This window comes from Phyllobates terribilis, unplaced genomic scaffold (assembly GCF_046119375.1).
Source record: "Phyllobates terribilis strain yellow unplaced genomic scaffold, ASM4611937v1 Scaffold_211__1_contigs__length_3443825, whole genome shotgun sequence".
Classification (NCBI taxonomy): Eukaryota; Metazoa; Chordata; class Amphibia; order Anura; family Dendrobatidae; genus Phyllobates; species Phyllobates terribilis.
The window spans coordinates 3,100,114-3,127,007 of record NW_027362971.1 but is presented as its reverse complement, the minus strand read 5'-3'; the positions used below and the strand labels follow the sequence as shown (position 1 = coordinate 3,127,007).

Sequence of the window (26,894 nt, the reverse complement as noted above, 5' to 3'; positions counted from 1 at the left end):
TGTGGGATCATACTGTGTGTGATGGAATGTACTGTGGGATCATACTGTGTGTGATGGAATGTACTGTGGGATCATACTGTGTGTGATGGAATGTACTGTGGGATCATACTGTGTGTGATGGAATGTACTGTGGGATCATACTGTGTGTGAGGGAATGTACTGTGGGATCATACTGTGTGTGATGGAATGTACTGTGAGGGCATTACATGGTGTGTGATGGAATGTACTGTGAGGGCATTACATGGTGTGTGATGGAATGTACTGTGGGATCATACTGTGTGTGATGGAATGTACTGTGGGATCATACTGTGTGTGAGGGAATGTACTGTGGGATCATACTGTGTGTGAGGGAATGTACTGTGGGATCATACTGTGTGTGAGGGAATGTACTGTGGGATCATACTGTGTGTGATGGAATGTACTGTGAGGGCATCACACGGTGTGTGGTGGAATGTACTGTGGGATCATACTGTGTGTGAGGGAATGTACTGTGGGATCATACTGTGTGTGATGGAATGTACTGTGGGATCATACTGTGTGTGATGGAATGTACTGTGGGATCATACTGTGTGTGATGGAATGTACTGTGGGATCATACTGTGTGTGATGGAATGTACTGTGGGATCATACTGTGTGTGATGGAATGTACTGTGGGATCATACTGTGTGTGAGGGAATGTACTGTGGGATCATACTGTGTGTGGTGGAATGTACTGTGGGATCATACTGTGTGTGATGGAATGTACTGTGAGGGCATTACACGGTGTGTGATGGAATGTACTGTGGGATCATACTGTGTGTGATGGAATGTACTGTGAGGGCATCACATGGTGTGTGGTGGAATGTACTGTGGGATCATACTGTGTGTGGGGACATCATACTGTGGGGTGGGTCACTGTGTAATCATTATACTATGGGGGGGCAGTGTGAGGGGTGCAATGTGGTGACATACTGTGTGAGGGCATGTTGGGGGACATCATGCTGTATGGGAGCTATGAAAGTTGTATAATAGTGGATGAAAACACTTTGTGACACAATACACGCCCTTCTCCTTGTGATTAAAAGTTGTGAGGTATGCTGTCTAAATCTGGGGTGCGTCTTACTTCTAGTGAGGCAAGTCCTAAGCCCTAAAAATACGGTAATCGTTTCACAATACATTACATAGTTGAGGCCCTGGATATTCCCAAATTTGAAAAGATTTAAATTTTCTTGTATTTCAATTTATGGAGCTCTATGCTCTTCTGCATCACTATACTACACCTGAGAAAAAAAATTATACTACTCATTACAGGCCAGTTCATCGAAGAAAACCCGGATTATAATGGCTTAGCCATTGATATTGTATGAATAGAAGGATTGCATCAGTTTCAGATTTCCTCTTTTGTTCTCTTCGGTGTTCGTCTGTTATCTATAATACATTTGTTCCTGAATTAAGTCCATTCCTATTCTTATATTGAGTGGGCACTGATTTTTTCATGCAAAGCGCCGCTCCAGATCACGCGGATTGGCGGGGTTTTTCCAGAAAGCAGACTCTTACCGGTTAGAAGCAGTCCTAGTTATATTTTATATAAATAAATTATTGGAAAGGTGGGATAATCATATTTCATAAGAGCAAGAAAAGAGAAATTTAATAAAAAAAAAATGCTAGCAGAAAATCTAGCATGACTTTTTAGGCTCTTACAGTAAAGAATCCTTTCTATACGGGGTTTACTGAAGGTGACTGCTTAGAAGAAACTGATTTTTTTACAACTACTGTAGATCAGTCAGCTGGCTACTGGAAGAAAAGATAATCTCTATAAGCTATAACCTAATCGGATTCTGTCATTCATCAGCATATTAGTGATTACTAGGACACCGGTTCAGAGCTCCGGTATAGAGCACTTTGCTCCAGCCAAGGAGTGAGAATTGTACGGCTGCTCGTCTGTTAACCAGTTTACTCTTCTTCTGCAAATTGCACTTTCCAGACCAACAGACTCATTTATAAATGAAGTGTCTGAGAAGCCCGGCAGTAAATGCCTCGGAATAATCTACACACTCGGCTATCAACTGTCCAATTTATTTTTTTGATAAGATCATGGCTTCCATAAAGCTATGCTGATAGCTGCTGAACATATCATTTCCTAGAAGAAAGTCTACAACGCAGCTCTTTTACAATCCAGCAAGAACCTCTCCAGCCATAAGTGTTCTGTTTACATTGGGTTTACTGGGCTGCGGGAGGTGTATGCACTCTCGAAAATGGGCAGCAATTGTGCTGTTGTTGGTGTGGGGCAACTCCAAGGTGATTACTAATATTCTGTTGTTTAATTTGTAATTGGGGGTACATTATGCCTAAGGCTATGTTCACACTAGGTGTTTTTTCAGCGTTTTTTTTTCTGCAGCAAAATCTGATCTCTTGGCAGGAAAGAAGCTGCGGCAAAAAAGCAGGTTTTGGTGTGCTTTTCAGGATCCCAAAGTTCAGCTTTGCTTACACCACAGAAGCATGAACACAGGTCTCCAATGAAAGACATATGTGAAACCATATTAACCAGAGTTACAAATGTACTGTGGGGGAGGTGATTTGTTCAGGAATAGTTTACCTAAGACACCTGCAGTGCATTTAGTTTGTATGACACCATTTACTTTTTATACTATGGTCTGCCATTGAGTTGCTGGGAGATTGTTCAATTTCACACCTTCTTTGGCAGCAGGTATTGTTCAATCTCACACATTGAGTCAGCCAATGTTTACTTTTTCATGCATCACTAATTTAATTAAACTGTCCTAATCCAAACTGCCATTTCAGGTGATCAAAACAAAATGGCAAACTTGGGAAAAATCACAAAAATAAATGAGTTTCACATACTGCTTTTTTTCACTAAAGAAGCAGCAAAGCCTGATAGCTATGTTCACACTAGGCATTTTTTCACCACCCATTACTTTCAATGGGTGAAAAACGCTGAAAGAAGTGACATGCTCTACTGCGCAAAAAAACATGCAAAGCACAAAATACTGATGACATAAAAAACAATGTGTGTGCATGAGATTTCTGAAATCTCAGACTTTGCTGGTACTGTAAAACACAGCTGAAAATTTTCATAAAAAAAAAACGCTGAAAAAATGGCTAGTGTAAACATACCCTTACACATCTGCAGATCACTTTTTTGTAAGGAGAAAATTCCTGTCCTCTATGAACATGAAATATGCTCATTAAGAAAAAAATTGTGTCTCATGCTAATGTTGTATGATGATCTGCAGCAGCTTGAACATGGAACGGTTTACAGAGGGCCTGTCGCCGGGTCAAAATTGGCCAGTTTTTGCTTTTATTTTATGCCCGCTGCCAGGGCCGTATTTGGAGTTTCTGCTGCCCTAGGCACTGTCAGTGGTCGCCCCCCCACCGGTCACGTCCAACCTCACCCCCCGTCACACCCCCCCCCACCCACGTCGTGCCCCCCTCGCATCCAATATCTCCCCCCCCCCGTCGCGGCCGTTTCCCCAAGTTTCATGTAGCTTCTCCCCCCCCATTCCATGTAGCACATATAAAAGGTTTGTAGGGGTAAATTCCTGCAGACAAACTGCCTTGAAATAAGACCACAGGGCTGCAGCAGGCAATGCAGCATTGCATATGGCCCATATGCAATGCTGCAGTGCCTGATGCAGCCCATGTCTGGGATTCAGACCCCACTGTGTCCCTCCCTGCTGCTGCCTGCCATCATGTCTGACCAGTGACAACAGTTACAGACTAGTCAGACTCCTTAGAGTCTGAGACTAGTCAGAGACTCAGGCAGTCTGGGCTCTGTCAGGCTGGCACTGCTGCCCGCTGGCTTTACTGTCTGTGCACAGCAAAGAAAGTACCGGCGACAGCTGCTGACTGCGCCTAAACTATGATCCCGCCGCCCGCCTCGCCGCCTGCCATCATCAATTATGCTGCAGAGCAGACTGTCTGCAGAAGCAGCAGCTCCTCAGCCAGCATCATGCACCGACACCACGGCCCGGGTGGCAGTGTCGGTGCAATGGCACATCACTACAGGACACAATTACCGGCGCTGCCTGCTGAGATGAGCTGCCGCCAGCGATGTGCTGCCCGGGCCTCTGCAGGAACGTCAAGTGCCCGGCAGGGGCGTACATAGAAATCATGGGGCCCCATAGCAGAAGTTCCAATTGGGCCCCCCCCCCCCTCCGAAAAAAGAAAAATTAAATAATTGTCGGGGTCACAGAAGAGCAAATCTCACAACTTTCCAGGCTTAACATAGTAATTTTCCTCCTGTTGAAGTCCTAGATTCCTCTTTCATTGCCCCCATAAAAAGTATGATGCCAACAAAAGTGCCCCCATAGTGAATTCCTCCACATGCACAGTATAATGACCCTACTGTACCCCACCTCAACTCACAAGGCAAAGTATGGTGACCCCAACACAGTATGATCCCCCCCGACTGTGACTCCCACACAGCCCTCCATGCACATTAAAGGGCCTACGTACATTGTAATGGCCCGCACTAGCCCTTCAAACAGTAAGATGGCCCCCACACAAAGCTTCATACTGTATAATTCCTTTCACACAGTACTGTATAATGGTCCCACATAACCCTCCAAATATTATAATGGCCCCACATAGCGTTCCATGTAGTATAATGCGCCCCCATAATCCTCCATATAGTATAATGCGCCCACCATAATCCTCCATATAGTATAATGCACCCCCATAATCCTCCATATAGTATAATGCGCCCACCATAATCCTCCATATAGTATAATGCGCCCACAATAATCCTCCATGCAATAAAATACACTCCCCATGGTCCTCCATGCAATGAAATGCACCCCATGGTCCTCCATATAGTATATTGCACTCCTCATAGTCCTCCACACAATATATTGCAGCCCCCATGGTCTTCCATACAGTATAATGAGGCCCCATAGGGCATAGTGCGGCCACAGTCCTCCAGTAATATGGGCACCACATTTAAATAAATACACACTCACCGCTCCTCGTTCCCCCGCTGCTTCAGTCTCTCAGCTCCACTGTCTGACCCGCGGTGAAGTGACGTCATCGCGCCGCTGCGTCAAACGCAGAGGGGGAATGATGGGAGAGGCAGGGCCGGTTTTAGATAAAGTGTGGCCCTAGGCAAAAGTTTAAAGTGGGGGCCACAAATGCTCACATATTGCACCATCACACTCAAAGATTTTGGCTGTATTTACATGCTCTGAGCACAGGCCATTAAACGAGCGTGATTGACAACACTGAAGTCGTTCTACAGTTTTTCCCCGGCAGAGGAAGAATGATGGAGACAGAATGATCAATCTGCCCCCATACAGTATCATATTATCAGCAGCAGATCTGCAGGTTACACCCCGATGTGCTGCTGAGAACAATGATGTTTGTTCTTCCATAAACAATCCAATCACCTGATGAATGAGCAGCATTTTGCTCGTTCGTTGGATGATTGCCGATATGTTTACACCTATGAGCTCTCATCTGTGCAGTCAGGATTTAGAAGTGTGGAAGCTACACACACACTGTCACATAATGCCACTGTGTCTATATCTGGCCATCTACATATACAAGTTAGAATAATGCAATAAAATATATAAACATACATATTTAAACACGTATGTACACGGCACACACACGTACAAGGCACACACACGTACAAGGCACACACACGTACAAGGCACACACACACGGCATACACGTACAAGGCACATACACGTATAATGCACACACACGGCACACACACACACGGCATACACGTACAAGGTACACATGCACACACGTACAAGGTACACATGCACAATGCACACACACGGCACACACGTACAAGGTACACATGCACAATGCACACACACGGCACACATGTACAATGCACACACACGGCACACATGTACAATGCACACACACGGCATACACACACGCGCTGAACAACTAATGCTCAGAAGATACACACATTAGACATAGCACATGTATGCAGGACAACACATGTTCATATAAACACATACATATATCTCACAGACAGCACACACCTCACATACACACACTGCTTTACACGGCAGGAGCAGCACAGCACACAGGTGGACACAGACTTATCTGGCAGCTCAGGTTGGTAGATGCCGGTCTCTGGCTCCCCCTCCCCCCCTGTGCAGGACAGGAGCACACTCCTCTTTCAATGCAAGGCCCTCATCAAAGGTCCTGAAGCTCTCCAGACTGCAAGACCTGAGGTGACATCACGGTCACATGACAAGTCGCATGATCGTGATGTCACTACAGGTCCTGAACCAGTCTCTACATCAGAAGCTTCACTGACAATGCTATTATCAGTGAAGCTCCTGCTGTAGACTCTGCAGCTCCTTCAGAGTTACCTTTGGTCTCTGTGCTGCCTCTCTGATTAAAGCCCTTCTTGCCCGGGATGAGAGTTTTGGTTGGTTTGTTGTGGTACCATATTCTTTCCATTTGATGAGAAGATAATGGCTTTGATGGTGCTCTGAGAGATCATCAGAGATTGGGATATTTTATTATTTTTTTTGACTAATCAACAACTTTGTCTCTGACTTGTTTGGAGATCTCCTTGGTGTTCATGGTGTAATTTGGTTAGAAGGGGTTCTGGTTTAAAAAGAACCTGTCACCAGGTTTGACCAATATGAGATACAGCCACCACCTTTCAGGCCTGATATATACAGCATTATAGAATGCTGTATAAGCCCCTGATCCGACCCGCAAGAGAAGAAAAAGAGCTTTCTTTTTGGGGGGTGGTCAGGTCTGAGAGTAGTCTCTCGTCTTGGTCTGGCACCTCCCTTCTTTTTGCGATGCCATCCTCCTTCCGGTATCATGTGGATGACAGGTCCCTACGTCATCCACACAAGATTACCAGCATTGTGCAGGCGCCAGGGCTCTTTACCTTTCCCGGTGCCTGCGCACTGCAGAACTTTGCTCTGCCCTAGTTAGGACAGAGAAGGACTCCTGCGCAGGACCACATTGCTGGGGATCATGTGTAGATGATGTAGGGACACCTCATCCACACGAAGCAAGAAGGAGGACGGCATCTAAAGAAGGGAGGCACTGGACCAGGACGAGCAATACCCCTCGGACCAGACCGCCCACCAGGTTAGTATAATAAAAGCTCTTTTTCTTCTCTTGCAGGTCGGATCGTGGACTTATATACAGCATTATAGAATACTGTATATCAGGGCTGAAAGGTGGTGGCTGTATCTCATATCGGCCAAACCTGGTGACAGGTTCAGTTTAATGGTGTTGCAGTGTGGCACCCCAGGGGTCTGGTTTCCACAGTAACAGCAATGTTATGTCTGAGAGCAGGTGGGAGGTCTCTTGGTCAGGGATCCTGTGCATGCCACACCTCCTGCCCAGTCCTGGGAGGGGAAGAACTTCCCCTATATAAACCTAGGGCTGAGGCAGGGTTAGAGAGTAGAGAAGAAGTAGAGACAGAGAAGAGAAGCAGATCTAGGAAAAGAACATCAGGAGCTCTGTGGGAGCAGTGCTATAAGGAGTCAGGGGCTGGCAGCTGCAGAGCTCGCCCTGACTGAGAAGCTATCACCGGACCCGGAGTCCGAGGCTGTGGGGACTAATCTTTACCCAGTAGCAGAAACCGCCCGGCAGGGGATTTCAGGTCCTCTGGCCAAGAAACCCGAAGGCACGGTCACACGAGTGGGACCAGCACCGCCGTCGTGGAGCGGACGCCACTAGAAGGCCCCGAGTCACCGGCCATACGGGTGAGCACCACACGGTACACTCAGGGACGTGGGCTACTTATACCCGCCTCTAGCAAGGTAGCCAGAAGAGTACAGTCAGTTTGGGAGGCCTACAACTCCGCCTGGCCAGGGGAGATCCCATCTGCTCAAGGACTGACCAGGCCCCGATCGCTAGCCAGTACTCCGGGAGGGTCTATCTTTATCACCAGTAAAGACCCTGAATTACACCGCATCGTCTCTGAGTGATTCCTGCTACCCCCATCATCCACGTCGGCTGCCCTGAGGCCATACCCCTCCCGTTGGGGGTGATACTATCACGCTGCACAATCCTACCACCGGCCTCAGCGGTCTGCCCTGCAGCGGCAGCTCCTTCGCTGCATTCAACGGGTGGCGTAGTCGTCCAACATCTACCGCTAATACATCGCCGCTCAGTTTGACTCCCTGGGCACGGACCGGGTCACCGCCACGAGACTACAACCCTCAACAGATCCGGCTCCGGGTAAGCTCCCGTGCGCGCGATGCCGCGCGACGAAGGCCCAGGGGTGCGTCAGCAGCCTCTGTGGCCTTTCAGAAAAGGTGTGCATATGGTGACAGACCATGTGTCACTTAGATTGCACTCAGGTGGGCATCCTGTCACTAAACATGCGACTCATGGAGGTAATTGCTTCACCAGAAATTTTTAGGGCTTCATAGTAAAAGGGGTGAATACATATGCACTTGCCAATTTTTAGCTATTTGATCCTGTACATTTTATTTATGCCTATATTTTTCTCACTGCACTTCACCAACTTAGACTATTTATCGCTGATGCATCACACACAAATCGGATTACAAAAAATATTTAAACACAAGTAGTAATGTAACAAAATAGGTGAAAAGCCAAGGGGGTGAATACTTTCGCAAACCACTTTATTTTGATGGAAAATGTACATTCATGCGGCTTCACCCATCAGGTATTTTTTTTTTTCCCCTCACACATGAAAAAGGAATCGTTTTTGTATTTTTCAGTCTCCTGGATCCATGAATTTTGGTTCTTTTGACAATTTTTGCAATTCTTGTTGCATCCATTTTTCTGCCATGGAAAATAAAAAAAAACGTAGAAGTCTTAGCTTCTCCTTCCCATTAAAGAGTAAATTTTGGACAGGTGACATCCATGTCCTTTTGACTTATATTGGCAATTTTTATCCACAAAACGGATCAAAAGAAGGATACGTCTCCATTTTTTTTTTACGGACCGACAATTTGCCTTTTCAGATGTCCTATTCTTCTGCAGACAGATTGTAATAGGTACTCGATCTATCAGAATAAAATATCGGATAGCACATGTAACCCCCCCAAAAAAGTGAAGAATTAAAAATCCATTATATGAGATTATCTCATCCTTCAGTGGAACAATAAGGGCACGTTCTTACATTAGCAAAGAGTATATTCTAGGGCAGCGGTCAGCAACCTTCGGTACTCCAGCCGCTGGGGGTTGTAGCTTCACAACAGCCAAGATGACCTGACTTAACTCTGTAAAACGGGGAAAAAAAAAAAGAATTTTCCAAAAAGAGTCTCGGCTAGCTTAAGGATTCCAGATACTTGATCTCTGCATTTTTTTTTGCAACATCATCCAACCTAATACTTTAGTACCCTGTAAAGGAATAAAAGAAGGGTCCTCGAGAAAAAGCATCCCACAGGGTGAGAATACACAAAGAGGAGCTGTCACGCCACGAACATCTTCATTCCTATTAAAGTGTTAAAGGCAATCACAGCTTAAGATGCTGTGCAGGCTCAGCAGTGGAGCTGGGATAAAAGCTACTTTCTTTCCCCTCCTCCTTCGCATTTTCTCCTCCCTTCCTCGCTGTGCCCTCCACACCCCCAGGCTGTTCGCTCTTTCAGTTCCCTCTCGCATCTCAGCTCCTCTCTATTTTACATCCATTCTGCATTGTTTTTCTTCTTCCCACCTGGATTGGAAAGGGTGAAAAAGATGCCACCCACCGGAGCAGCGAAATGACAAGGAGGAAAAATTTGGCTGATCCAAGGAGTGATCCGAGGAGAAAATGGGGCTACAATCTTTTCATTGTCTTATTTCTTTAATTTGAAGGTTTGTTTTTTTTAATGTATATATAAAAGCAAGAAATCCTAAAAGGAGAAGAAGGATCTGACACGATGGGTCCGACATCCTTAGAAGCTTCTCTCTTGCGCGACTTCAATCTCGACCTTTCGTATTTTTCACTTTCCCGTCTGGATTTTAACCCGTACGACGAGAGCTGCAGCATTTCTGGATTTCTATGTTAGGTCTCACGAATGTCTTTGCTTGATCCTTTGGTAATAAACCATACATGTACCTGATCGAAATCAATGAAGATATGCCCAACCGGCTTTGCCAACCTATAGATTCCGATCCCTTTTTATTTTTTTGCCTTCTAATTCCGAAAGGTATGAAATGAGAGCATCTGTTTTCCTGCCTCCTCGTCTCTGGACCCTGGGACTCAGTAAGCAGATGGATTTTCTTCCCCAGGATTTACCTTGGAAACATGCTAGTCCTACTTTTAGATCATATCCCGCTTGCTCTGTGACTCGTTGACCATAAACCTCACCACCTATATGAGGAATCTATACTGCAAGCCAAGAAGAATCTCTGATGGGTTAACACATCTCCGGAGAAGGAATTAAGCCACTGGAAAAATATAGATGCCTACAGAATAAACATTTCGTTGTGTGGATCTTCTAAGGGCTCATTGACTGGGGTCACATCGAGGCCCAAACGGTTTGGGAAATAATGGGGCTGTGCCATAGGATTGGTCCTGCACATAAGGTCCCATCTCTCCTGTGGGATCTGTCAGAAGGACCGAGAGAGAGAGGACTGCAGTGAAGAAACCAGGACGCAGGGTGAAAAAAAGAAGGGTTTCCAGTATTAAAAAAAATCCCCCCTAAACCCTTCAGCCCCTGGAAATGCCCTACCCAACACAGATGCCAAGCACACAAGGCCAGAAGGGCAAACGAAGAGTCACAACGGAGGGAGACCAGTGAGGAAAGGAGGAACACGCAGGTATTAGAGAAGGAAGTGTGCAATTAATGAATGTATGTAATGTGTATGTGAAGGCGAAACCTCCATCCCTGGTGTCACCGCCTGGGTACATGGGCATATAATCGAGGAGATAATGGATGTGTGTGCACGGCTTCGGCTATTAGAATATATGCCTATGAGTGGCAGACACTAGACTGTTGACATAGAAACTGATAAGAAATAACAAGAATTGGATAAATGATGGAGAACAGTAATAGATATAGAAATGATGGGGAAAAAAAATACTGCAGACCACCTACAGCAGAACCAGGGGTGAGGGAAGGGGGTCTCTAAAGTTTGAGAACTATATAAAGGTGATAAATATTACTAGTGATATTAGGGAGCAGAAGCCGATGGGAACTCTCACGATCTGCGGAGAACGCCCTGACATATGTGACTCATAACAACTCAACCAATAAATCATTATATTAACCCAGCCCCCAGATATACATCTGCCCGCACCCCACCACCGGTCAGCTCTAATCACCATCACAGTCATCTTTACTTGTGGGAATAAGGAGAAAAAAAGGAAAGAAATGTGCTGAAGAGCGGCTCGTCCAGACATAGAACCTACTCTCACCTATAGATAGTGCTCACATCAGTATGCACTGTGACACTCATGTCAGCACTGCAGCAATACAATCCAGGGGAGGGAAAAAAGAAATCAATAGACAAAAAAACAACACGACTGCTGTCCGGGGTCAATGCCAATGAGACGGAGACAATCGGAGAAAATACAGAGTGCAGTATATACGTGTGTGCACAGATATATGTGTGCATGTATATAGTGTATGTGTATATATGTATATAAGCGTGTGTATGCATGTGGATATATGTTTGTGTATAAGATACAGTATATATACATACACACATTATATATATATATACACATACATACATACACACACATATGCATGCATTTATGTATATGTGTGACTATGTATATGAGAGGATGCTTGCATGTATGTACGTACGTGTAGGCACATGAGGGTGTATATTTGAGTGTGTATGAGAAAGCTTGGATGTATGTACAGTGTGTGTACACATGTGAGTGTGTATATGTATGTCTGCATGTGTGTGTACATATATACACACCCATATCAATGTGTTTGTGTATATACGTCCATAGATACATGTATGTGTGCATGTATGTACATATGTTTGTGTATATACATGTATGTGTGTATATATGTTTGTGTATATACACATGTATGTATATGTGTATATATAATGTTTGTGTATATACATGTATGTATATATGTTTGTGTATATACATGTATATGTGTATATATGTTTGTGTATATACACATGTATGTATATGTGTATATATAATGTTTGTGTATATACATGTATGTATGTATATATATGTTTGTGTATATACATGTATGTATGTATATGTTTGTGTATATACATGTATGTACAGTATGTATGTGTATATATAATGTTTGTGTATATACATGTATGTACAGTATGTATGTGTATATATAATGTTTGTGTATATACATGTATGTGTGTATGCATGTATATATATGTTTGTGTATATGTATGTATGTATGTATGCATGCATGCATGTATATATAATGTATGTGTGTATATATATGTGTGCAGGTTTCCTAATCATACCAATTTCTTGTGTTCCCCTTTAACGTGTACAGAGAAAAGATGACAATGTATATTAGCAGTCATACAATTTTAATAGGGAAGGAGTTTCTAATACAATTATATCAGAAGTGACGGTTTTGCACTGCTGGGGGTCTCTGAGTCGGAGGAGAAGTGAGGACATCGTTTTACCTGACTGCCAAGTCCTATAGTGAAGGCTACATCCAGTTTTGGTGGAGCCTGTCAGTAGGAGGTGCTGCATCTCATCAGAATATGGAGAGGGAGATCAGGGTAGGAGGGCTGGCTATGATGACAATAGGCTCAGATTAATATTTCATTATTCCGGCACTGGGAGGTTATTACAGATGCCTACCCTTGTTAGCTTTGGCCTGTAAAGCTACTTTTGAAATTCACCACCTACTTCTGTTACGTCAAGGTTATAACACCAAAACATCCTTTCATTGTCAAATAATTTAAGTCTAGCATGTTCCTTTACCCCTCTCCATTCATTTTCCTCACTTCTCAACTGAGGATCCGGTCTACTCAATTGTCAAGGCTGGTGTCCATCTTTTACCGATGGTGAAGCTTAGCCACCATTTGCTAAGCAACAGGGAAGCTGATAAAGTCTAGTCTGTAAGTATGGAGGAGGAGGGGACTAGAGAATGGATCCTGTACAACAAAGATTTATCACCCATCTATGTTAACAAGGTCCATTCAGGCCTTAAAATGTGTCTATACCCATCAAAGATTCAATGCAACGTGAGGTTGTAGAGGTTTTATCCTGAAGGTATCAGATCACTGACAAGTCAGTGGTTACGTAATTCCTTCATTACAGAGTATCAGATATAGGAAATCAAACCTCAAGGCTCTTCACCCAAAAGTGGATGCTGCAGAAGACGTTTCTGTCCTTGTATCTGGCATGGAGAAGTATTCGCTGTATGGCCATGTCGATAAAAAGTCCCCATGTTCCACAAGCCCCAGGGCAGTCTTCTGTGGCGGTCTACCTTCACTAAAACAATGGATTCAGAGATCTCATAATTACTGCTATTTGTTTGCAAAGGTGATTTTAATAGATCTAAAAAAGGAACCCACAGACCTTCACTATGGGTAGGCCAAACTTACATGTGACGTTTCAGCCACACAGGGCCTTTATCAAGCCATAAAAAAGGAGGTGTAACTTGGTTCCTAGACTTGTACACTAGTTTAGCTATCAAGTTATTCCTCTCGACTAGAGATGAGCAAATTATTTCAAGGGACCTTGGTCCAACCGTCACTTCCCTATTCTGTGGTCACTGGACGGGAGTCTGCACCTCCTACCCCCTGACATCTCTGGTGTACCTTTTGATTAGTAGGCTTGGTACAACATCATGTGTGCGTCACACTGCAACGATGACGTTGCGTCGGGCCTAAAAATGAGGAGAGGATTTGGGGATGCTGACAGGTAGGGGAAGGTTCGCAGGGCTCACATCCAGTGGCCACGGAATACTGATGTGGTGACTTGACCAGGGTCGTTGGGTCACCTATACTGAGAATGCATTTATTGTTAATGGAGAATAAGCAGCTGATGGACATTTCCGGAGGCTGCTTACCTCCCCTAAGAAAAAAAAGTCAACAGTTGAAAGAAATATGTCCAATTCCTTCACCCAACATCTGTTGGAGAAAAGACAGGAGGCCTCGAGCACAACTTCGGATATGCCAACTCATCCTACAAGTCAGTCATACCAATGAGATATTTCAGATCTAGCTCATATTAGTGGAGGATAATCACTGATGATGATCAGATTTTTACAGATGATCTGCAGATAGATTTCTCAATTTTAGGTCCACCAAACATACAAAACAAAAATTATTGGGATGGGTTGATAGATGTAGACTATTCCTTTCTCGGAATTATTTTGGTATCCACTTCATGAGCAAACGCATGAAATTCTTAACCAAAAACGGTTGGATCAGACCCCTTTTTACCAACGAGAGCCCCATTCAGTAGTTAGGCCTCCATTACTGGGTACATCGTAAAGAACCACTGGATGGTGTTAATTGGCGACGAATACACCTCTGATGCATGTAGTCAGAAGGAGAATAGCAGCAGCCTAGAGTGTATATGTGCTGCACCGACGTGAGATGATGAAGGTTAGAGACGGATCCAGGGACAGATTGATATTAACCCCGACACTAAGCTCCCGGCGAAGATCTCACTCCCGCCAGGGAGTTTGTACAGATACTAAGATAAAGGGGTCACACTGCTAACTGTCAACCAGAGACAAGAATAGCAGAGGAAGAAAAAAAAAAGCAGCAGAATAGAGAGTGGAGGAAGAGGAAGAATAAATTAGAGCACTGGAAAGAAGAGAGATGCAACGAAGATGAGAGACAATGGGAAGCATAGTAGCAGCAACTTTATTCCTAGCAGAAAATATGCAAAAATATACATAGGGGTAGATTTCGCCCAATAAATAAGCACCACCCTGAGCATCTGAATTTTTATACATGAAGATAAAAGGTATTGAAAGAATTTTTTTTATAGTTGGCAAAAAAATAAAAAATAATACAACATAAAGGGCCAAAATTAAAAACATAGTTTCCACCGAAAATACAAAAAAAAAAAAAAAAAAAAAAAAAAGGTCCTTGATTCGTCCTTGGAAGAATTTTATACAGTCCTTTAGTTACATAGGTTTAAGGCAGAAACAACTTTATTACAGGTCCTGCAAGGTTATCAGCCACATTTTCTAGACTTCTGAATGGCAGAAAGACATGGAAGAGCTCAGGGACAATCACAATGGAAGTTTAAAAAAAAAACGGAAGAAATATCAGGATCTAATGTGAAAACTTGACAGAAGCCCTAGAGGGGGTAACTGTACCAATAGCAAGAGAACAGGAGGTCTAGTGCCAGATATAAGAAGTAGCATTTCTAGAAGTCGTTATCAACCTTTTTAAAGGAAATCTGTCAGCAGGCTTTTGCCATTTAATCTGGTAGGGGCAGAAACCCTGATGTATCACTTCCTAAACTGCATGCTGCAATTTCAATACAATCAGTGTTTTATCAGCAGGAGATAATTACTGCAGGACTAGAGCCCCCATCTCACATAGCGAGATCGCTGCTGTGTCACGGTTTTGGTGACGCAACAGCGACCTCACCAGCGATGTCGCTATGTGTGACACTTTGCAGCGATCAGGCCCCTGCTGTGAGGTCACTGATCGCTGCAGAATGTCCTGGACCTTTTTTTGGTCGTTGCCCTCCCGCTGGTCAGCACACATCGCTGTGTGTGACCAGCGGGAGCAGCGATCAGGCTGGTAACCATGATAAACAGCGGGTTACTAGGGGCGCACACGCACTTAGTAACCCGCTGTTTATCATGGTTACGAGCCTGCTAAAGTGAGCGGTAACCTCCCGCTCACCATAGCAGAGTGGTAACCATGATAAACAGCGGGTTACTAGGTGCGCGTGTGCCCCTAGTAACCCGATGTTTATCATGGTTACCAGCCTGCTCCTGCTTCAGCAGGCTGGTAACCAGGAGCAGGACATCGTGGAAAGATTCTTTCCACGATGTCGCTGTTCCCCTGATCGTTGGTGAGCCTGCCTGTTTGACAGCTCACCAGCGACCACATAGCGATGCAGCAACGGTCCCTGACAGGTCGTATCATTGTCGGGATCGCTGCAGCGTCGCCAAGTGTGACGGGGCCTTAGGTCTCACGTGCAAGCCAGTCGTGTAACCGCACCCCCAACACTGATTGGCAGCTTGCTGACAATGTACACAGGAGGCTGCCAATCAGTGAAGTGGGCGGAGTTATACACAGCTCAGCATTCTGAACACTGCTAGATCTGAAGCAGAGAAAACAGGGATTCTGTCCAAACTACACCAAGCAGCCCAGAAAGAGATACATCGCTGGATTCAGGGTCTCTCCCCCTACATCATGCTGCTCTCAAATTCCATATCAAAATCTGTTGACTGATTCCTTTTAAGAGCCTTGTCACATGACTTGGGAAACAAAGCCATACCAGAATCTCCATTTGCATTCAGCAGTTCAGTTTATTTGCTCCTAATTAATCAAGTAAGAGATTATTTGGCTGGGTGAGAGGCCTTAGACAGGGGGAGGAGGTCTAATAGGTAATACTTCTCCTTAAAAAGCCTGTCAATCAAAGGCGTCACGGCATGGAAATGCATTTTAATAGTAATATAGGTAAATAAATGTACAAAAAAAAATTCTCAATGGGAACATAACTTGGATTCACGTTACGGTTTTACATTTTTCAGTTTTTAGAAATAAAAGCGGAACTGTGATTGGTTGCATCAAAGCCCATTTTTTTGTAGTATAGTTTTTGATAAACGAAGCTGAAAAATTGCCTTAAATCACTCAAAAGCTTACAAAAATGTTGAGAGGATAGGTTCACTGTAAATACGGGTTCCAGCTATTTTGCGGCAGTAGGAATCAAGTTTAAGGTCAAGCATTCCCAACCACATCCTTAACCAAACAAGTTCATGCCTGTAGGGCAGAGCCCAACAACAGAAATCAGCTTGAAGAAGGAGCGAAAGAAAAGACCTGCCTGAAAATAGCTATTGATCTCGCAACAGAAAGATGCAGGATGGAAATTCAATACTATCCAAGTGGGCTCGTGCTGAGGAGAGCCATTATTCCAGCATACTCACGTAGCGACAGCAATAGTAGCAGGCACAGAAGAGAAGGTGGTTAAACATTCAGAATTTCTTTACGTAACGTGCATTGAGAAGTATAGTGACTAAGTGCGATATAATAGATTGTATTGACACTCCCTTTAATGGCAGCCCCAAGAGTGTATTTGATAAAAAAATGGCTTATTTTCTGATGAAGTGGAAATTATGCTAAAGTGCAGTATATTATCTTTAATATAGTCTTCGATTTAACTAAATTAGGCCTTATATAATTGATTACTTTAGAATGGTTCTTCAAGGCATATAGCGTTGTCTATAATTACCATATTAAAGATACTCCCAAGTTTACCAAATGGCTACAGGTTCTCCGTATACTTTCCTCTGATTATTACCTCATTGGTTTGGCCCATAAATGACCTAGTTAACTGCCTTGATTACGTCAAAGGGGTTAAAGAACTTGGGTGGCATTGACCTGTAGGTGGGCAAGTTTTATTTGGACTATGTACAACAAGTGACCTAGAATTTTAAACATTTTTGTTTTGCAGACGTTAACACTTCTTCTACCATGGAAAAGTTGGTCTGGGGTGTTCTACTGGTAGGAAGCCTTGTGACCATGGTCCATTCTTGTCCCTTTCATTGTACCTGCCAAAACCTTTCAGAATCTCTTAGCACACTCTGCGCTAATAAGGGGCTACTCTACGTGCCGCCCAACATAGACCGGAGGACTGTGGAACTACGGCTGGCGGATAACTTTATTAGGGTGGTGGAGCAAGAAGATTTCCTTAACATGACCGGGTTGGTGGACCTCACCTTGTCAAGAAACACAATTGATAATATTCATCCTTATGCCTTTGGTGATCTAGAGAGCTTGAGGTCTTTACATTTAGATGGAAACCGTCTTACTGCCATTCACGAGGAAGCTTTAAGAGGAATGCTCAATCTCCAACATCTCATTATCAACAATAACCAGCTTGTGAGAATCCCGGTGGCTACTTTTGACGATTTCCTCTTAACTTTGGAGGACCTGGATTTGTCTTATAATAATCTGATTAGCGTTCCATGGGAGGCAATGCAAAGTATGGTTAGTTTACATACACTCAATCTTGACCACAATCTTATAGACTTTGTAATGGAAGGCACGTTCTCAGAACTATACAAACTTTCCAGACTGGATATGACATCTAACCGGCTGTATACACTACCTCCAGATCCACTTTTTGTCCGTTCCCAAACTGGAGTGGTTAGCCCTACCCCTTATACTTCAACAATTGTGCTAAATTTTGGAGGCAATCCATTTCATTGCAACTGTGAACTGTTATGGTTACGCCGATTAGTACGAGAGGACGATATGGAAACATGCGCGTCTCCTCCGCAGCTCGCTGGACGTTATTTTTGGTCAATACCGGAAGAGGAGTTCACATGTGAGCCCCCACTAATTACTCGTCACACGCATCAGCTTTGGGTGTTAGAAGGCCAAAGGGCAACATTGAAGTGCCGGGCAATTGGGGACCCAGAGCCTGTTATCCATTGGGTGTCACCAGATGATAAAATAATGGCAAACTCATCTAGGACAGCTTCCTATCGAAACGGAACCTTAGATATACTAGTTACAACTATCAGGGACGATGGAGCATATACTTGTATAGCAATCAATGCTGCTGGGGAATCGACAGCCCAAGTCGACCTAAAAATGATCCCCTTGCCACATCGCAACAATGGAACAGTTAGCGTATTGAGACAGGATCCTGGGTCTTCTGATATCACCACTTCATCAAAGACATCTATCAATGCTACAGAAGAAAGGAAGGTACCGGATACTTCTGTTGTGGTCACCGATGTTACTTCATCTTCGGCATTGATAAGATGGTATATGAACAGATCGGCCTACGTAGTGTGGATGTTCCAGGTCCAATACAACTGCACAGCAGATGAGACGCTGGTTTACAGGTAAGAAACTCAAACCTCTCATAATATCTATGTTCTGTGATGCAAGCTATAACCTGTTGTAAAGAATTAGGAATGCAACATCCTGCAAGACAACACCATTAACTCCAGAGCAGAGATCCTAAAACAGATTGTGAACAGTCTCTACCAGGGTATAATGCAGTAAAATTAGAGAGAGTAGGGCTCATCCTGACAACTCCTTTTTATTGCTTTATGAGAAACAATTATGCAAATACAAGTAGCCTTAACTAGAAATCTCCCATTAGTTTATGTATATTGGGTTTATGCATCCTACATGTCTCCATGGTAACAGACTACAAATAAATACTGTGTAGTCTGATCCTGTACTAAACTCCATCTTTTCATCTGACCCCTGATTCTTTCTAAAATGAATCAGTAAGGTCGCGTTCACATCTCATTTCAGCCACACACGTTAATGGCTCCATTGTGGCTTACGTCCTTTTAAGTCAATGGCCCCAGTGGCAGACATCCCCGAATCCCATTTTTCAGGACTTTAGATGGAAACCACTCATGTGACTAAATCGTGTTGTGACCATAGCCCTAGTGTACCAAGAGGACTGGATAGAGGAAAGGCAATATGGGCGCAGGATTCAGACTGCACACAGGTTTTTCTACCTGCAAATTTCCAGATAATGCCTTTTATGTTCCAAAATTTTGATTTAACCCCCTACAATGGAGGGCTTAAAGAGACTGTCACCAGGTTTATGCTGGGCCCAATCTGAGGACAACTTGAAAACCACAATTCCCATCTGTGTATTACTTATTGAATTTCTTGCTGTAAAATAGGGCAGGAACCCTCTCCGGTTATCGGAGTGTACTCCCAAATCTCGGATATTCATTGGCAGCTTTTTCTATGAACAGTACAGGGAAAATGCGGTAGGGCAGGAGAAGCAAGCCACTCATACCAGATCGGGAAGCATAAACCTGGTGAAAAATTTGCTTAAAATCAATTGATGCAGCTAAAAATGTTCTTTTCTTAATTACAACAATAATTAAACAGTATTTTAAGAGTGGGATATAGTTTTATTGCAAGTTGAAGGCAATCTCAGAAGCACGTGTCTGCTGTTGTCATTGGGTTATATTTTTGGTGGTTGTATATACAATACTGGAACAAAAATTCTCATTGTCATTGGAAAGTCCTCCATTGTCCTATATTATTTGTACTCGTAGAAAAGAGGCTTTTAAAGAGGACCAGTCATAGCAAGAAGCCACCGGGGACCTGCCTTGGACTAGTCAACTGATAAGCACAGTCAGCATTTCACAGTACAACCTTCAAGGCTGCAATAACGCAGCCAGACTTAGTCATGACGTCCATGGTTCAGGCAGGATGAACCAGATAACTGGTTCCCATTGAAGGGATTTTCCCACAAGAAGAATTTATGGCATATACATTGGGTAGGCCATAAATGTCTGATAGATGCCGATCCCATCACGGAAACCCTCACCTACAGTACAGACCAAAAGTTTGGACACACCTCATTTAAAGATGTTTCCGTATTTTCATGACTATGAAAATTGTACATTCACACTGAAGGCATCAAAACTATGAATTAACACATGTGGAATTATATACTTTACAAAAACGTGTGAAACAACTGAAAATATGTCTTATATTCTAGGTTCTTCAAAGTAGCCACCTTTTGCTTTGATGACTGCTTTGCACACTCTTGGCATTCTCTTGATGAACTTCAAGAGGTAGTCCACGGAAATGGTTTTCACTTCACAGGTGTGCCCTGTCAGGTTTAATAAGTGGGATTTCTTGCCTTATAAATGGGGTTGGGACCATCAGTTGTGTTGTGCAGAAGTCTGGTGGAAACACAGCTGATAGTCCTATTGAATAGACTGTTAGTGGCTTTTTTCTTGCCATAATACAAATTCTAAGTAAAGAAAAACGAGTGGCCATCGTTACTTTAAGAAATGAAGGTCAGTCAGTGTGAAAAATTGGGAAAACTTTGAAAGTGTCCCCAAGTGCAGTTCAAAAACCATCACGTGCTACAAAGAAACTGGCTCACATGAGGACCGCCCCAGGAAAGGAAGACCAAGAGTCACCTCTGCTTCTGAGGATAAGTTTATCCGAGTCACCAGCCTCAGAAATCGCAGGTTAACAGCAGCTCAGATTAGAGACCAGATCAATGCTACACAGAGTTCTAGCAGCAGACACATTTCTTCAACAACTGTTAAGAGGAGACTTTGTGCAGCAGGCCTTCATGGTAAAATAGCTGCTAGGAAACCATTGCTAAGGACAGGCAAAAAGCAGAAGAGACTTGTTTGGGCTAAAGAACACAAGGAATGGACATTAGACCAGTGGAAATCTGTGCTTTGGTCTGAGGAGTCCAAATTTGAGATCTTTGGTTCCAACCACCGTGTCTTTGTGCGACGCAGAAAAGGTGAACGGGTGGACTCTACATGCCTGGTTCCCACCGTGAAGCATGGAGGAGGAGGTGTGATGGTGTGGGGGTGCTTTGCTGGTGACACTGTTGGCGGATTTATTCAAAATTGAAGGCATACTGAACCAGCATGGCTACCACAGCATCTTGCAGCGGCATACTATTCCATCCGGTTTGCGTTTAGTTGTACCATCATTTATTTTTCAACAGGACAAAGACCGCAAACACACCTCCAGGCTGTGTAAGGGCTATTGGACCAAGAAGGAGAGTGATGGGGTGCTATGCCAGATGACCTGGCCTCCACAGTCACCAGACCTGAACCCAATCGAGATGGTTTGGGGTGAGCTGGACCACAGAGTGAAGGCAAAAGAGCCAACAAGTGCTAAGCATCTCTTGGAACTCCTTCAAGATTGTTGGAAGACCATTTCCGGTGACTACCTCTTGAAGCTCAGCAAGAGAATGCCAAGAGTGTGCAAAGCAGTCATCAAAGCAAAAGGTGGCTACTTTGAAGAATCTAGAATATAAGACATATTTTCAGTTGTTTCACACTTTTTTGTTAACTACATAATTCCGCATGTATTAATTCATAGTTTTGATGCCTTCAGTGTGAATGTGCAATTTTCAGAGTTATGAAAATACAGAAAAATCTTTAAATGAGAAGGTGTGTCCAAACTTTTGGTCTGTACTGTACATCTGGAAAGGGGAGTCTACCAGTCCTCTGTTCCAGCCAGCATCTGACCACCAGTGAGTGTCTCTCTCCATTCATTGCTACGGGAGTTCCACCACCTCTCCCCTTACTGGCGGTTGGGCACTGTCCGGAATAGGGGGGCCCCATTCTGGAGCTAGGTCAGGATCACAGAGGTGGGACTTGTAGCCATCAGGCATCTATGTCATATCTGGTGAAGATGCCATAAATATCTCTGGTGAGACAACCGCTTTAAATTATTACTGCCTATATTTTAGGACATAAAATACTCCATCACCCATGTGAGAAAGTGACTGCCTCCACAATACTAGTTGACGTTTTTAGCAACTAGTTCAACCAGTTGTTATCAAAAATTCCACACTAGTCTTTTAAATCGTGTATAGAAACATTTGATCCCTACCATGAAAGTGAAATAATCACTAAAACAGTCTCTACAAGGATATTAGGATATTACACCACCGCCAATACCACAAGATCGGGAAAATAAAAATAGTTACTGATAAATGTATAAGGATGGAGCCAGTTCGAACCCCCAGTACTTTCCTAAACCACAAGGTTGATCATGATCTTTAAGCTTAGAATGACCAGGAAGAGAAGAGTCTGGCACATTGGATTGCCAATGGCTGATCCTTTTGCTCTCTGGGGGGTAAGCTGCCACAGAGTCGTCAGGTAGAGGATCTCCAATAGAGAATACAGGAGCACACCTGTGTATGGAGGAGATGGTGCTCGACTATTGATCGTTTGGTTGACACCTACCCAACGTATATGGGTGGCTTAAGGTCCGTTGACATTAGCAGACTTGTGGCACTAAACAAGCGACGTTTAACTACAGTTGAAACCAGAAGTTTCCATACACTATATAAAAAGACACATATGTATGTTTTTCTCAATATCTGACATGAAATCAGAATAAACCTTTCCTGTTTTAGGTCAGTTAGGATTACCATAATTTTTAATATTTGCCAAATGCCAGAATAATGAGAGGGAGAGAGAATGTTTTAAGGAATTTTTATTACTCACTGCAAAGTCAAAAGTTTCCATACATTTCATTAGTATTTGGTACCATTGCCCTTAAACTGAACAACTTGGGTACAACGTTTGGGATATCCTTCCACAAGCTTCTCCCATTAGTGGGTCAGAATTTGGGCCCATTCCTCCTGACAAAACTGGTGTAACTGATCCAGGTTTGTAGGTCGTCTTGCTCACACCTGCCTTTCAGCTTTGCCCATAAATTTTCAATAGTATTGAGATCAGGGCTTTGTAATGGCCACTCCAAAACATTGACTTTGTTATCCCTAAGCCACTTTGTTACCATTTTGGCAGTATGCTTCGGATCATTGTCCATTTGGAAGACCCATTTCCACCCAAGCTTTAACTTCCTGGCTGAGGTCTTGAGATGTTGCTTCAGTATTGCCACATAATCTTCTTTTCTCATGATGCCATCTATTTTGTGAAGTGCACCAGTCCCTCCTGCAGTAAAACAACCCCACAACATGATGCTACCACCCCTGTGTTTCACAGTTGGGATGGTGTTCTTAGGCTTCCAAGCTTCTCCCTTTTTTTACCAAACGCAACTATGGTCATTATGCCCAAAAAGTTCAGTTTTAGTTTCATCAGACCACAGGACATGTCTCCAAGGTCTTTGTTCCTATGTGCATTTGCAAACATTAATCTGGCTTTTTTATGTTTCTTTTGGGGTAATGGCTTCTTCCTGGCAGAGTGGCCTTTCAGTCCATGATGATACAGTACTCGTTTCACTGTGGTTATTGACACAATCTTACCAGCTTCCACCATCATCTTCACAAGGTCTTTTGCTTTTGTCCTTGGGTTGATATGCACATGCACGGACCAAAGCATGTTCATCTCTGGGACACAGAACCCGTCTCCTTCCTGAGCGGTATGATGGCTGGATATTCCCATCTTATTTGTACTTGCGCATAATTGTTTGTACAGATGAAAGGGGCGTCATCAGGTATCTTGAAATTGTACCCAAGGATGAGCCAGACTTGTTCAAGTCCACAATTCTCTTCCAAATATCTTGGCTGATTTCTTTTGACTTTCCATGATGCTACACAAAGAAGCAGTGTGTTTCAGGTGTGCATTAAAATACATCCACAGGTGTGTCTTTAATTAACTCAGATGTTGCCAAAAAACCTATCAGAAACTTCCAAATACATGACATCATCATATGGGCAGTCGAGAATTGCTTAAAGGTATAGTTATCTTAGTGTATGCAAACTTTTGACTTTGCAGTAAGTAATAAAAATGCCTTAAAACATTCTCTCTCTCTCTCTCTCATTATTCTGGCATTTGACAAATATTAAACATTATGGTAATCCTAACTGACCTAAAACGGGAAAGGTTTATTCTGATTTCATGTCAGATATTGAGAAAAACATGCAGATGTGTCTTTTTATATAGTGTATGTAAACTTCTGGTTTCAACTGTACTTGTTTGATGGTCAGCATGGTTTATAGGCCATTTACAAAGACAGATTGTTCAGTGTGTGTAGACTGATTGACCTCGGCAGCACAAGTGTTGTTTACACAGGACAATGTGCTGCTGAGAGTGATGATCTTTTATGCAAACCAAAAGATCATTTGGCTCATTCGTCCGGTGATCGGCAGCCTGTCTAGACTGCAACGTGAAAAGTGTTCCTAGGAACATTCATTCACTATAATCATGTAGTGTAAAAGGACCTTTAGTCTTCGAGCTCTACGAGATAATGGGGACACATTACGTTAAAGTGGCCCATCACTATGTCTGGAGAAAAGTAAATCAATCATTATTCAGTCAGCACATCATACCTAGATCTAAACTTGATGGTGATGGTGGTTGTAGTAATGAGAGACCACCTGAAGGAACAATTCTGCCATTACTGAAGTGTAGTGAGCTGTTTTTAAGCTGAATCGTAAGAGTTTCTGTAGTCAATGATCTATAGCTCAAAAGTCAGCCAACGTTGGATGGATAAGGAGAAACACTGTTAAAAGGGCTTAAGAATGGACTACTCAAAAGTCCTGAATGACCCCCTGAGAGAGATGGCGAAACGATCACTTTGCGCTCAAAATAATGTTGGCCTAAAATTATTCAACCGAACCAAAAAAAAAAAATAAATAAATAAATTATAGGAAACTTTTCACTTTAATTTTTTTTAAAGATTAAACATATATTTTATTTTCTATAGATTGAGGATTTCCACTGCAAACAATCTGATCAAGGATAGGTCTGATGATACGGATGACTGAGTCATCCCCAACTATGAAATGGGTGAAAATCTATACGACTATACTTCATCCAGCACTGGAGACCGGGCACCGATGTCCTTGTTTACTACCAAATCAGTCATTTAAGGCATAGCCAATCAATATGGCAAATATGCTTGCAGTGGAAAAATCCATTTAAAGATCAGAAACCATTCAATGTGACAAATGTGCAACTGGGGAAAATACAAAGGAATGCACATTTTTCCCGAACACTGAAGCCATGCCCTCTAATGATATCAAATGATGGTACCATCTGCTTTCTACAATACACCAGTCCGGCAGCTATTAAATTGTGAGATTATCACACGCGAGAGCATGGAAGCAAACATCCAGTGTATTAAAGTGACAGCTTTATTCCCATACAGAGATAATATGGGGGACACGCTACATGGAATAATAGCCCCTTAAACCCTCCACTGGAAAGGAAAAGGCGATAATCTGCCCCCGCTGGCCATGGACGCAAGAGGCATCTTTGCCATTTGTAGAATGAGTCTAGATTGCTAATCAAAAAGATTCTTGGGGATAAACTATAAGAAGGCAGGTAAATGGTTATAGCAAGAAGTTATAGGTGTCTTCTGTATGGGGAAGAATGGCTAGAGGAGGACAACTGTCTTTATAGGACTATGGAGAAGTTCGGTAGGTAAGGACTAAACTGAATAGGAGATTTTAAGCAAAAAATACTTTTTGCTATAAAATGTACTTTTTATTAAATTTATATGTATAAAATATTTAGTAAACCCCCAAAAAACATAAGATGACAAAAAAACAGAACATAGGAAACCAAGTAGGATAGGTACAATGGATATCAGAAATATAACATTTCAAGTAGTAGATACAGTAGTAGTCAATATCTCCATTACCCATATACAAAATAATACATGTACCCATTCATATGTATACGGCAAGCTTGCCTTTATTCATTGAGATGTACTATGCACAGTTGCCATAGAACATGTTCCCAAATGAGTGTTTCGCGTGTTTGATCTCGCTTCCTCAGGGGGGTATAGCGAGATCAAACAGACGAAGTAGATTTATATCAGTGCCATCTCACTACTATTGTTGGGTTTTACGCCAGAGTTCAGATTTTGGTTATTGAGTTTCGTATTAGGTACAGAATAGAGGAACTCATGGCAGGGAGGGATCGGATACATGACGGACGCCATCAGCATCAAAAGGACACGACTTAAATGGAGAGGTCAGGTCGTCATTAAAGGGTCCATCTCTTTACCGGGAAAAAACAGAGCAGCATTCAGTGCCATTTATTCTGGTAGAATAGACACTCCATTGCCGATGAAAACCTAGCATAGGATAGGATAGTCCAAAAAATAAACTTTTTGGAACAGATATATTCCTCTATAACGGAGCTAAGTCTCAATTCAACAATGAATTTCCAAACACCTCGGAAAATGTTTGGATCATTGTAATCACCTTCAATCAAATAGTGTGTCTGTTAGTCCAAAAGAAGTTCAAATATGGTCAGAAATAACATAACTTTTACTTAATATTGTTAATCAAAGAGATTGCCACTAGTAAACATACAAACATGAAAATACTAGAGTACCCGTTACTTTGTCCGGTCAGTGGACCTTCTCTTCTAGTAACAGGAACACAATACGTGGCA

General features: G+C 43.0%; 2 protein-coding genes across 6 annotated transcripts in view; one reads left to right on the top strand and one right to left on the bottom strand.

The window, feature by feature from the left end:
• PC (pyruvate carboxylase) overlaps positions 1-26,894 on the bottom strand; it is a 416,466-nt gene that overhangs the window by 33,598 nt on the left and 355,974 nt on the right. The gene's annotated exons all lie outside the window — the stretch shown is intronic.
• LOC141213746 (leucine-rich repeat and fibronectin type-III domain-containing protein 2-like) overlaps positions 9,492-26,894 on the top strand; it is a 51,899-nt gene continuing 34,496 nt past the window's right edge. For 2 of the 4 annotated variants that reach the window (XR_012283090.1, XM_073665356.1), the window contains exons 1-2: positions 9,500-10,710; positions 17,498-18,899. Coding sequence is in view for 3 of the 4 variants with exons in the window: in XM_073665356.1 (XP_073521457.1) it covers positions 17,518-18,899 (1,382 nt within the window). In the remaining variant the exon portion in view is untranslated. Of the gene's footprint in view, positions 10,711-17,497; positions 18,900-26,894 lie in introns of all 4 variants that reach the window. The other 2 variants (XM_073665358.1, XM_073665357.1) reach the window with 2 other exon arrangements.